Source organism: Trachemys scripta, chromosome 1 (genome assembly GCF_013100865.1).
Source record: "Trachemys scripta elegans isolate TJP31775 chromosome 1, CAS_Tse_1.0, whole genome shotgun sequence".
NCBI lineage: Eukaryota > Metazoa > Chordata > Testudines > Emydidae > Trachemys > Trachemys scripta.
In genome coordinates this window covers 189,749,012-189,762,401 of record NC_048298.1, presented here as the reverse complement: position 1 = coordinate 189,762,401, position 13,390 = coordinate 189,749,012, and the positions used below count along the sequence as shown (strand labels likewise).

The 13,390-nt window shown below is 41.7% G+C and overlaps 1 protein-coding gene across 3 annotated transcripts in view; it reads left to right on the top strand.

Annotated features, from left to right (window-relative positions):
- Nucleotides 1-13,390, top strand: part of BRWD1 (bromodomain and WD repeat domain containing 1) — a 111,146-nt gene that overhangs the window by 39,233 nt on the left and 58,523 nt on the right. For all 3 annotated transcript variants that reach the window (XM_034752922.1, XM_034752914.1, XM_034752932.1), the window contains exons 22-28: nucleotides 214-299; nucleotides 8,144-8,336; nucleotides 10,252-10,377; nucleotides 10,515-10,622; nucleotides 11,025-11,149; nucleotides 11,287-11,369; nucleotides 12,157-12,268. In XM_034752922.1, the coding sequence (XP_034608813.1) occupies nucleotides 214-299; nucleotides 8,144-8,336; nucleotides 10,252-10,377; nucleotides 10,515-10,622; nucleotides 11,025-11,149; nucleotides 11,287-11,369; nucleotides 12,157-12,268 (833 nt within the window). The remainder of the gene's footprint in view (nucleotides 1-213; nucleotides 300-8,143; nucleotides 8,337-10,251; nucleotides 10,378-10,514; nucleotides 10,623-11,024; nucleotides 11,150-11,286; nucleotides 11,370-12,156; nucleotides 12,269-13,390) is intronic.

Below are 13,390 nucleotides of genomic sequence, written 5' to 3'. Positions count from 1 at the left end.
GGAAGTCAGCTCAAATAGAAATTAAAGAACTGTACTTCACTATTTTTAATAATTATTTTTAATGTAGTAAGGAGATCTCTTTAACTTGATATCTTTCCTTCCCCTTATGGATGCTATCTTAGTGTTTAAAACAATATAAAACTTACAATGTGCACTGCAAAAAAAAAAAAATAGGATTGATAGTCAACTAAACTTTTTTTTTTTTTAATCCAGGAAGCAGAAGAAAGTGAAGGCTCAGGTTCTTCTGATGAGGAGGAAGAATGGAAAAGTGACAAGAAAAGCAACAGTAACAGTTCTAGGTAAAAAAAAAAAAAATTTCCACTTTCTCACTTAAGTCTCTCCTGAATGTTGTCAAATTTTGTTTTTGAATGTCTACACAAATGTAGATTAAAATCTCCCATATAAAGTTCTAGCATGATTAGGCTACTTGAAATCCTTTCTCTGAAAACATCCTGGGATTAGGGGCTTTTTACCAGCAATCAAGAAAGATGCTCAGTCAAGGGACCGGTGTGTGTGTGTTAAACAAAAAACCTTGCCAATATTCACTTCTTTACTATTACTGAAATGATTGTTTTAAAAAAAGTGAAGCCACATTTTGTGTATGCTAAATACAAATATCTTGTTAAGGCAACGTTAAAGTTAAAAAGTTGATGTTTGAATTACCTCGGTGACTTTTATTATCAATCCTAGAAATGTAGGCCTGGAAGGGACCTCGAGAAGGCAAGTCCAGTCCCCTGCACTGAGGCAGGACCAAGTAAATCTCGACCATCCCTGACAGGTGTTTGTCCAATCTATTCTTTAAAACCTCCAGTGTTAGGGGATTGCACAGCCTCCCTTGGAAATCTATCCCAGGGCTTAACGACCCTTATAGTTTGAAAATTGTTCCTAATATCTAACCTAATCTCCCTTGCTCTAGATTAAGACCATTACTTCTTGTCCTAACTTCAGTGGTTATAGAGAACAATTGATCAGTCCTCTGTATAACAGCCATTAAATTTTTAAAGACTGTTATCAGGTCCCACCCCCCAGTTGTCTTTTCTCAAAACTAAACATGGCCAGTTTTTTTAACCTTTCCCCATAGCTCAGGTTTTCTAAACTTCTTATAATTTTTGTTGCTTTCCTCTGGACTCTCTCCAGTTTGTCCACATCTTTCCAAAAGTTTGGCACCCAAAACTGGACACTGTACTCCAGCTGAGACCTAACTAATGCCAAATAGTGGGACAGTTACCTCCTCTGACTTACATACAACATGCTTGCTAATATTAACCTTTCACAACTGCATCACATTGACTCATATTCAATTTGTGATTCACCATAGCCCCCAGATCCTTTTCAGCAGTACTACCACCAAGCCAGTTATTCCCCATTTTGTAGTTTTGCATTTGATTTTATCCTTCCTAAGTGAAGTACTTTGCATTTGTCTTCACTGAATTTCATCTTGTTGAATTCAGGCCCCTCTCCAATTTATCTTAAGAAGTGCATAAGATAAATTAAGGACTCAGAAATCAGCAAATACAAAAGCTAAGTAGTCTGATACCATACTTTCTTACATTCACAAACTGTATTTGAGAATGTGTGGTGACATATATTGTTTTAATATGAGAAATGCAGAATTTTTATTTCCTGATGTGAGTCTTCAGTGCATATTAAGGATCTGTGAATAGAGAGTCCTTTACATTTAATTTCATAGGCTTGTAAAGGAAAAAGTTGGAAGATGTCCCCAGTAGTAGGGCTAATAGACAAGGGAAAGCACAGGCAAGTTTCACCTTTTAACGTCATAACTGTCTCCTTTAAGAATTTATAGGCATGATTTGGCTAATGTCTGTTTTAAGCTATGTACATGTTTCTGTGTCAGTGCAGAAGACTTAGTGATCCCAGAGTTTGTCAACATTGTTCTTTGAGTAGATGCAGCCGTGTATTCCAAGTAGAGTGACAGCGCTCATGTTTGTAGCCTGTCCCTTGGCTATATGAGGTAGCGCTGTTCTCACCACTTGTCAGCTGAAGTCGGAGCTCTGTGTGGTTCTCGCTTCACAATCTCGCAATTAGTTTTTTACTGTATATAATTAATAGTAGTATTAGTTAAAAGTTACAGTATATAGCATAGTGTTAGTGGCAGTGCTCCCCAGTGATGCCCTCACCTGGGTTCAAGCATTGCTGTTTGTGGGGAGTGGAGATTCCTAACAGTGACCCCCACACATGGTGCTTGCTCTGCCTTGGCGAAGCTCATATTAAGGAGCACTGTTTGATCTGCAGATCATTCAAAAAGAGGACTTACGTGGCACGGGACCTTTGCCTTAAGCAGCACCTGGTTGAGCAGTCCATGAGGCCTGACCCAGTACTGAAGCTTCTGACACCCCATCGGTAGAGGGGAGGGAAGGGCAGATGCCTCATACCATCAAGTTTTTGGTTGCAGGCATCTGTTGAGGCTGGTACCGATGATAACAGTGCTGGTACTGACAGTGTCAGTGGTGTTGATGTACCAGGCTGCGGCAGACCTACTTTGCCCTTTGGTCCCATCCTCGCCACTGGTCCTCAACACCGGCTTTCTCCGCCCTTGATGTCAGCGCACCAGGGTGCTTCAGTACCGTTGTTTACACCAAGACTGACCTTGCCTGCTGCATCAGTCTTTTCAGCACTAGTGTTGCAGATTACATTGAGGGCACCTATCTCGACCTTGTTCTGGGCTACAGACAAGTCGGATTGCCCATTGGAATCGCCCCTCCCATGTCTCCTAGGTCCTGGGACTCCTATGTTTCAGAGTCGGGCTTCTTGCCCTCCCACTCAAGGTCACGTGAAGAAGTCTGGAGACCACTGGTGGAACATATGGCTACCAAAGTTGGCATGCGCCTCGAGGCCTGGATGGAGCCCCTGGCCTGGCGCCTACTGGCCCCCAATTCCTTACCCATACCAGTGGCCACCTTGGCCCCAGTGACGAGCCCCTTGTTCCTGGAGGTCTTGCTTGTTGTCAAAGTCAAAGCGAGATCCCCTGCTGATGCAGCATTAGGGGCTGCGGACCAGCCACAAGTCCAGATGTCTGCAGTTCCCCATCCCGTGGAGCAGCCAGAATTTCCTCGTCCAGAGACACTGTCCAGGGAGCAGGATCTGCCAGTAGTCTAGCCAACAGCCTCATCCTTGTCCCTGGATGGTATGGTTTTGCCTGGTTCATCCTCCCCTTCCACCCAGAGGACTTCAGGGCATACCAGGACCTGTTACGTCAGGTGGCTTTGTCACTGGGTATTCAGGTGGAGTTTCTCCAGGAGAATACCCATAAACTCGTGGATATTCTCCAGTCCTCTGTACCTGGGAGAGTGGCCCTCCCTATTAATGAGGCACGCCTCGGTATCACTGGTGGCCACGTGGTTGGAGAAGAGCTATTTTGTGCCAGTACAGAGATACAAAGGGTTTTTTTCTCATCTGGCCCTGAACTCCCTGGTGGTCACAGCAGTGAATGACAGGGCTCAGCAGAGCAGATTCAAGTCGTCCTCCAAGGACAGAAACTCAGAGTGCCTAGATCTTCTAGGCAGGAAGATACACATCTCATCATCACTGCAGATGAGGATCACGAGCCAGCAAGTCCTGCTGGCCAAATATGACTTCCTCAATTGGTCGGCTATGGCCAAATTTAAGGAGCTTCCCAGGATGAATTTTGGTTGTTTTGTTGCTGAGGGCTGCTTAGTGGTAAAAAGTCATTGCAATCTGCCCTTCATGTGACGGATACTTTGTCAGGGCAATGGCCTTGGAAAATTACTATGAGGAGGGTTTCCTGGCTCCAGAACTCAGGAATTGCGCTGTATGTCCAGCAAGCTATTGAGGACTTGCCGTTCAATTATAAAACCTTGTTTTTGGACAAGACTGATGAAACCCTGCATTCCTTTAAGGCTTCGTGGGCTACCCTAAGGTGGCTGGGGGTGTATATGCCACCTGCGTAGAGACACCATTACGGGGCGCAGCAACAACAGCCATACAGGCCACAGCACCCCTTCCACCGAAGACAGTGAGCCTACCCCGGGAGGAGGGATAAGTCTCACAAGAGGAAGCACTCGAGCTCGGGGCCTGGCCTCTCTGCACACCCTCTTTGGACATCTGCTAAGCACCCATTTTGACTTGTTGTCTAGAGCCCTGTTCCAGTTGTTGTTTCTCCCTTGTCATCCACCCGTTCCTTTGGGGACAGGCTGTCCCGCTTTTCCAATGCCTGGGTCTTGATAATGTCTGACCACTGTGTCCTACGCCTTGTCAGATCAGGTTTCGCCATCCAATTTGTCTCCACACCCCCTCTTCATCCCTCTTTAATGGCCCCTATCATGAGATGCTGCTCTTCAAGCAGGTCAGCTCTCTGGTAGCATTGGGAGTGGTGGAGGAGGTTCTGTGAGAATGCCATGGTTGCAGGTTTTACTCCCAGTATTTCCTGATACTGAAATCCAAGGATGGGATGAGGCCTGTCCTTGACCTCCGTGAACGCAACAAATTAATCAAGCACATGAAGTTCTGTGTGGTTATTCTATCAGCTATCCTCCCTGTTTTGTCTCAGAATGACTGGTTCACTGCTGTGGAGTTTGCAGATGCCTACTTCCATGTGGCCATTCTGCCGAGTTACAGGAAGTCTCTTCGCTTAATGGTAGGAGACTGCCACTTTCAGTACACAGTTCTCCTGTGTGGGATCTCTTCTACCCCCTGGGTTTTCACCAAATGAATGGCAGTGGTCATGGCGTACCTCAGGAGGAAGAGAATCCAAATCTTCCCTTACCTTGATGACTGGTTGTTGAAAGCAGCTCCAGAGAGAAGGTTTTTGCCCACACCGACACCACACTATGCTTACTCGACCATTTGGGTCTCAGTCTAAACACCGTGAAGTTGACCTCCACTTCCACTCAGCAAATAGTTCATTGGGGGCCTGTTAGATTCCATGAGGCCAAGGGCGTTCCTGCTGACCAACTGCTTTCAGACGATTCACTAGCTGTGCCTCAGTTTGCAATCACAACTGTCCACCACAGTCTGCGTGTGCCTGAGTCTGTTGGGCCGCATGGCCGCACATAGTCCACTTTGCCAGATGTGGCTCAGGATGGTTTACCGCCCTGCCCTACATTCTCTAGGCAGGCTGGTTCGCCTTCCTCCGTCAGTCCTGCAGTCCTTACATGGAGATTCCCACCAGAGCAATGTGGGCAAGAGGTCCCCTTTGCTCAGCCTTCTCTGACGAAGTCACTGGTTACCGTCATGTCCCTTCTGGGTTGGGGAGCGCATCTGGACTTGTTGCGGTTGCAGGATCTGTGATCAGAATAGGAGGCCTTACTCCATATCAGTGTGTTGGAGCTTCGGGCCATCCACAGTGCGTGTTATGCTTTCCAGGACCAGATCAGGCATTTAGTGGTTCACATACTTAAGGACAATACCACCACAATGTATTATATGAACAGATAAGGGGGAGCTCACTCCAGATCATTCTGTCTGGAGGCGATCAACATGTGGCAGTTCTGTATTGAAGAGACATCACCCAGATAGCTATTCACGTATCAGGGGTCAAGAACTGTCTTGCCGATCATCTCAGCAGAGTTTTCTTCCCAACTATGAGTGGTCCTTAAAGACAGAAGTCCTTTGGCTGATGTTCGCAACGTGGGGCGTTCCCACAATTGACCTCTTTGTGACGAGGGAAAACACCAAGTGTTGCCTAGTCTGCTCTCGAGAGGGACTCATCCTGGGTTCTCTCTCTGATGCTTTCCACTGCAGCTGGAAGTCGACTCTGCTGTATGCATCCCTTCCTATCCCGGTCCTTCCCCAGGTCATCACCAAGCTGAAGGTGAATTGAGCCAGACTCATCCTCATTGCCCTGGCATGACTGAGGCAGCACTGGTTCTCAGATCTCCTCGCTCTGTCAGTTCAGCCTCCCATGCTGCTTTCTCTTCTTCCCAACCTCCTCACAAAGGACTACGTCTACCCTGCATTCAGTGATCAGCTCATTGCACCTTTATGGCATGGCTGAATGAGGAGGATGGGTGTTGCTGGGAGGCCATACAACAGGTCCTACTTAATAGTAGGAAGCTTTCTACTAAAACATCCTACTTGGCAAAATGGAAGAGGTTTTTCCATATGGTCTTGGCCCACGGGGACCCATCCAGCAAAGGCTTCCATCCAGGACATCTTAGAGTACCTGTTACATCATTAGGAATTGGGCATAGCACTCAATTTTCTGAGAATGCACTTAGCAGCAATATCAGTGTTTCATCCACCTACCCAAGGGAAATTGGTTTTCTCCAGTGCCAAGGTGACACGATCTCTGAAAGGGCTCCTCCGCCTGCATCCTGCAGTCCGAGAGCCGGATCCCTTGTGGAACCTGAACGCGGTTTTAGCGGCTGTAATGGGGCCTCCATTCGAGCCCCTTGCTTCCTGTCTGCTGCCTGTTCTGTGTCAGCTGCATTCTCGATAGCCAGTACCTCTATTAGTTACAGGCCCTAATGGCTGGGCCTCCTTACACTCAGTTCTTCAGGGACATGGTTACGCTTCAGCCACTCCCAATGTTTGTATCCAAGGTGGTCTCTGTTTCATTTGAACCAAGCGATGTATTTGCCTGTATTTTTCCCTAAGCTGCATTCTTCCATGGAGTAACAACACCTCCATATCCTTGACATTAGATGCTGTCTAACAATTTCAGGCTTCACTTCACCTGTTTATATCACGTACAGACTGTATGAAAGGACAAGCTGTCTCTGAGCAGACCATCTCTAGATGGCTAATGTATTGCATTAAGACTGCATATGAGATAGCATCGGCTATGCCTCCTCAGCTGGTATGGGGACACTTGATCAGAGACAGGCAATGTCCGTGGCATTCCCAAATGACATGTCCATATTGGACATTTGTAGGGCAGCCATGTGGTCGTCCATGCATACATTTATGGATCATTGTGTGATCACCACTTCTTCCAGAACGGACAATAATGTTGGAAGAGTGGTCCTGCGATCCTTGCTCAGATAGACTGAGCCCTGCCTCTAGATGGAGGTACTACTCCCTAGTCACCTACTTGGAATACATGTCTGCATCTACTCGAAGAAGAAACAACAGTTACTTGCTGTAACTGTGGTTCTTTGTGATGCGAGGCAGACTTGTATTCCACCATCCACCCTCCATCCCCTCTGCATTGGTGTCTTTTCCTGGGCTTTCGGTGTAAAGGAATGGGGGGGGGGGGTTTGGAGCAGTGCTGCCTCAGATAGCCAAGGAAGGGGCTACAGGCATGAGCACCACCCCTCCTATGGGTATTGCTAGGCAAAAGTCTCGTGCTCCAGTGTGCACACGGACCTTCTTGGAATACACGGCTGCATCATATTTTGAAGAACCACAGTTACTGTAAGTAACTGTTTCTTTTTACTACTAATCCAAACTTTTTCTAAATTGGCCTGATTTCTAAGCCATCGTGAAATCCATAGTTTAACAATTATAAATGTTTGATAACAGCAGACTTGTCTTCAAAAGTATGCACTTAGTTTGCAGTGCACATTGTGTGCAGCTTATCTTAAAGTCTGTGCCTATAAGCTTAATAAAAATTTGCACATATTGTGTGGCATATTCTGATTCTCAAACTTTGTTAAATCAAACACAATTTTTTCAAAACTGTTCTCATCCTCAGGGATGACTGTCCATGCCAAGTGACAGCTGTTTTTGTTGGAATCCTGTCTAACAATAATAAGCTATGGTTAGCATATCTTTTAGAAAAGGAAAGTGTTTTGTTTTTTAAACCATCAATGAAATAAGAGATGTCTGAAAGTATGTATCTTCTGTTGCCTCTGAGTAGGCAGGATGCTCCTATTTATTGGAATCCTGCTTCTGAAATACAGTAAAGGAACACATTAAATGTTGTACAGAATTTCTATAAGGACAAAAATGTCATAGTTGCATGCTAGTGACTGAAGAATTAGTGCCATAAGTTAAAATGCTAGCCAAAGTGAAGGAATTAGAAATTCTTTTGAAATGTATTGCAGCAATTAAACCTTCCTCTACTCCTCCTGACAACCTCCAAAACCACTGAAGAACAGGACAGTGGAAAGGGAACTTTATTTCTACAAATATTGTTAGAATTCATTTAACATTCTTAACTAATGGTCAGCTGTTTGAATATCTAAATTCCATTTGTTTCCATTATTTTCCCCATAAACAGTGACTCTTCAAGTAGATATTCTGACTGGATAGCTGATGCAGGGATAAATCTCAAGCCTCCTGTACGAACATCTCGATGCAAAGCTATCAGATATTGTAGTACTTCAGAAGATGAAGTATCAGCAGAGAAATCTTTTCCTCCAAAGAGGAGAAGAAAAAGAAGGAAAAAACCCAAACCGAAAAAGCAGGAAGAGGTATTGTACTGTTAATTCCTTCTATTCACTTAATTCTTCACCGATATCTCTTTTTTATGTTTTAAATCTCTTGTACCTGGAAGTTTATGGAGTTTGTATACGTTACCTCCGTATTAGGCAGAGGTGTTTGTGATATTACTAACTATGGTTGTCTTAAAGTTAACCTTGGGCTCCTTCCCCTTTTCAAAAATTCCCCCCTCCCAGCAACATTACATTGTCTAATTACATTTTATGGACTTCGCTTTACAACAGGTAACTAAAGCCTCCGCACTCTTATGGGGTCCAAACAGATGGTTTTTCTTACCCTTTACCACTTTTATAGCAGCTTTGAATACAAAAGCAAGGAATGCACATATTTAAGGGTTTTATTTGTTTAGATTTTAGAATACTTTTGGTTCTTTTCTGAATTTTAAAACAGTTTTTGATACAAAAACATCTAAAAACAAATTAATTGAACTGCCATTTAATATCCTCAACACAAACCTTTCCATATCCAGCTGATCCACTCTTACAAGCTTGCCACTGTTTCTCAGTGCCCATTTGAAAAGTCGGTTGCCTAGAAGGCCAGAAATCTGGGCTTGGGAGACCTGTGACTCTGGAATTTGATTCTTCTACAAAATGTCTTTATTTTACATTGAGGGGACTCCAACTCTGACATCTCCACTGGTTACAGTTGTAGTAGTATTACGTTAGAGAGCAGATGTGTCTTCCTTGGTAACTAGCTCCCAAACCATTTAAAGCTTTATTGTTTAAAACCAACACTTTAAACTCTCTGGAAACTTATTTGCAGCCAGTAAAGGCAGATAAGACTGTCTGAATACTGTACTGCTTAATAGACAGGTGATTGCATTCTGCACCAGCTTCACTTTCTGAATCTTTTCAAAGCATGCCTCACATAAAATGCACTGTAGTAATTCAACAGGCCTAGAATAACCAGGGCAAATTCTGCATCCAAAGTGAAGTCACATTCTCCTAGTCAAACATCACATGGTTCACCATACTTGATATGGGATAGGAGCTTTTTTAATAAATTAAAGAAAATAACTGGTTAGAACCTCAGCCCTATCACCAAAGGGATGTAAATAATCATTCATTTAAATAACTTAAGTCTTCAAAACAGCACAAGTATTAAATGGTTTATAGGCCTTGTGCTGGCCCTCTGCACAGAGGGGGAATTTTACCCCGAATTCCTTGGTAAATTCTAAAGTGGTGGAAAATAGCATTCTGTAATAATGTGGAGAACTGGAATCTTTAAGCGCTTCAGGTAATTCTGCAACTCTTGTAGCCAGGGGACTGGTGGTAAAACAGAGAGTGCCTTTCAAATGTATGATGTCATACAATATAAAATGTATGATGATCTATACGTAAGTCTGTTTTTCTCAAAGAATTACTTTGATTATATAATCACCTTTGATTCTGAATATTAATTTTGAAGTGGCAGATGCATAATAACTTGGAATTTCTTTGCTTTAAGCTACACTTGGTACACATTTAAATAGTCTGAAGGTTTTCTGTTTAATAAAATGACACACAAACACACACGCACGCACACTTGCCAGACAGTGCACAATAGAATAGTAGTTTCAAAAATTAGACAAGTCTTTTGACAGTCACGTTAAGAACTACCATGCAGCTCTGAGAGAACTGTGCCCTACAAGTTTATTGGGAGTAGAATACTTTATGGTTGACATACTTAATGATGACAGTGGAAGAACTGCAAATATAGGAAGAACCAGAATACCAAAATGTGGGCTTTGGGAGATTTTTTGGTCTTAAGGTCTTGTATAGAGCTTAATTTATTATTGTTTCATGGTATTAATTTTGTGTAGACTTTAGAAGAAATTATTGGATAACAAGTTTTCATGACACTGCACCAAGAACATAATTTCTAATGTATAACTATCCTGTTTATCAGAATGTGCAGAATAGTACTCCCACACAGCCAGTAAACGAAGACGTGTTATATGACTACCATCCTCCTGTTTGGATAACTGACACAGCACTTCGAAAATCTCCTTTTGTTCCCCAAATGGGAGATGAGGTGAGAACTTTTATCAAAAAGTGCTATAAAATTTTAGATTAACTAAAAGTTAATATAGCAACTGGCACTAAATATAGAAAAACATGTACTTTAGTGTTTCAAGTAGATAATTATTTGGTGGATTTTTATTTTTACAGGTAATATATTTTCGACAAGGTCATGAAGCTTATATTGAAGCAGTTAGAAAAAATAATATTTATGAACTGAACCCCCACAAGGAGCCATGGAGAAAAATGGTCCTTAGGGTAAGAATATATTGAAGTTGTTACATGTTCAATACTGATAATGTGTGTTTAACAGTTTACATTAGCATTTTAAATTCTTTGTATAAATATAACTAGTGAGGACTTAGCTAGGTAACTTCCCATTAATGTTTTCCTACCAACATAAAGGAGGAAGAAAGCTTTCTTCAGTCATCAAAGAAACCTTCAAAATTGCCCATGGGAGGCCTGGACTTCACTGAAATAAAAACAAATCTTGATCTTTAAAAAGGGTACAGACTCTATGTAAGGATTTGGTTGTCTCCCAATAAAACCTCATATACAGTATTTAACAATATTGGCTTTTTGAGGGCTAAAACTATTGTGCCTCTAGCATAAGGTTGAAACTTAATGGAATTTGTTGCTTTCATTTTTGTTTGTTTTTAGGATCAAGAATTGGTAAAAATTGTTGGGATACGATATGAAGTTGGTCCTCCTACACTGTGTTGCCTGAAGCTTGCCTTTATAGACCATGCCACTGGAAAACTTTCAGACAAATCATTTTCTCTCAAGTATGTGTTTCTCTGCTGAAAGCATATACTAGATCTTTTTTTTTTTTAAAGACCCATTTCTTAGTTTTTTTCCTCTACACAACATAGCATAATATAATATGACACACAAATGAAAGCTAATTTTATTTTTTATCTAGATACCATGATATGCCAGATGTCATTGACTTTCTTGTATTGCGTCAGTTTTATGATGAAGCACGACAAAGGAATTGGCAAGCTTGTAAGTCTTCACCTTCCAAGTGTCTGGCAATATAGTTTTAGAATACAAAAATTTTCCATTGTGGCTAGCTTCTGAGAATGTTATGTACAATTCATTTGTGTTGACATTGATTTAAAAGGCTCTGTGTGGCTTGTGTCCTGACTATCAGAGACTTCCAACAACTCTCCACCATCAAATGCTCCACTGTTGCACTTGAGGTCAGCTGAGACCCTTTTGCAAACAGTTTCTAGAGATTTGAACATCTGAATGCTGGAGTTAGACGTTGATGGAGAGACTTGGACTATGAAATGGAGTTCGTTGCCTCCTAAACTCTTTGGTATGCTAGAACCAGGGTCTGGTCTTCAATTCATAGTGTTAAGGCTTATCTGTTTTTTCAGGCATTTGCCTCCATTGTGGTTGAAGTCATACAAGTTTTTATATATTGTAGAATACTCAGCACCTTTTGTGGTGCATGCTTTCTACACTGAAATATATATTAACATCTTTTTATTTGCATGCTAGTATGTTTGGATTTTAGAGCTTACTGTGAATGATAATGTACATTACTTTGTCTAGTAGGTTATTTTTCTTTTATCTAGTGTCTGTTTTTTAAAGTAGATATCTATACTTTTAAACCAAAATATACTATTGGAGGTCAGACTAGATGATCATGATGGTCCCTTCTGACCTTAGAGTCTGAGTCTATTCATTAGTTTCCTCCCCGGTAATTCCATCCTCACAAAACATAATTAAAATCTTTTGGTTACCAGAATATGTATCTGAGTGGGGAAATGGTTTTCTCTTACAGTTGATAGATTCCGATCCATTATTGACGATGCTTGGTGGTTTGGAACAGTGTTGGGTCAAGAGCCATATCAGCCACAGTATCCAGATAGTCACTTTCAGTGTTACAGTGTTAAGTAAGTAGAGAGGCTTTTAAAATGTTTATTTACACAGTATAAATCATGGCTTATATTGGTGGGCTGTAGATGTAAGAATGCACAAAATGTTGTTGGTTGGAAACCTAAAGCTCTGTTAGCAAACCATCTCTTAAGCACTATGTGAATGTATTGCCAAAATGCAGTAACTTTTTCATGAATAGTAATTTGCTAAACACAAATTGTATTCTATATTTGTGAAAGAGAGGAACCTCCTATTTTCTGTAATAACTTACAAATTATGGGTTACTGAATCTTCTCCATGGAACAGCCAAGGAAGATGTCTTTTTAAAAAACGAAAAAAAAAAAAAAAAAAAACCCACACAGCTTCAGCAGTCCAAACTAACACAATGGAAATTAATTATTTTGGATTTAAATATTTGTGGGTTTGTACTGGGGCATGGAAATGTTTAGTTTCTGTATTTGTTCTGTACAGATCTTGACAGCTTTATATGTATTAATATTCAAATATTGGCTCTGGAACAAAATTGACTAAGATATGCTCATAAATTCTTAAACTTAATTTTAATATGTAAAATGGTATGTAGTGTGCAAACCCACTGAGTGGCAGATATAGAAATAAAAATATTTTTGGAAGCAAAGTACATCTCAAAGTATTTAATTTTAATATTGATTCCCTTGTAGTTTAAAATCCAAAATATGTTTGTCATGTGCTAGTCAGTCTCTTTTATCATTGCAGTAGTTTTTGTTCTTGGGAAGGACTAGTGTATGGAGCTGCTTTTTGGTCTCTCATTCAGTGACATTTGCAACATATGTGAGAAGACTCTACAGCTGTCAGCCTTCATTTCTGTCTTCCCCCTCCATACTACAACCATGTTAAATCTGTAATATATGTGCTAGCTTACAACAGGGTAAGGTTTGAGCAGCTGTGCTTTACCCAGCTGCATGCATGTTAATCAGCTATGCAGTTATGTATGTGCTGCTCAAAAGCAGCCTGTGCTTCTATTCATAAAGGAAATTCTTCTTCGAGTGCTTGCTCATATCCATTCCATTAGGTGTGTGCGCGCCGCGTGCACGATCGTCGGAAGATTTTTACCCTAGCAACACCGGCGGGTCGGCTGTGGAGCCCCCTAGAGTGGCGCC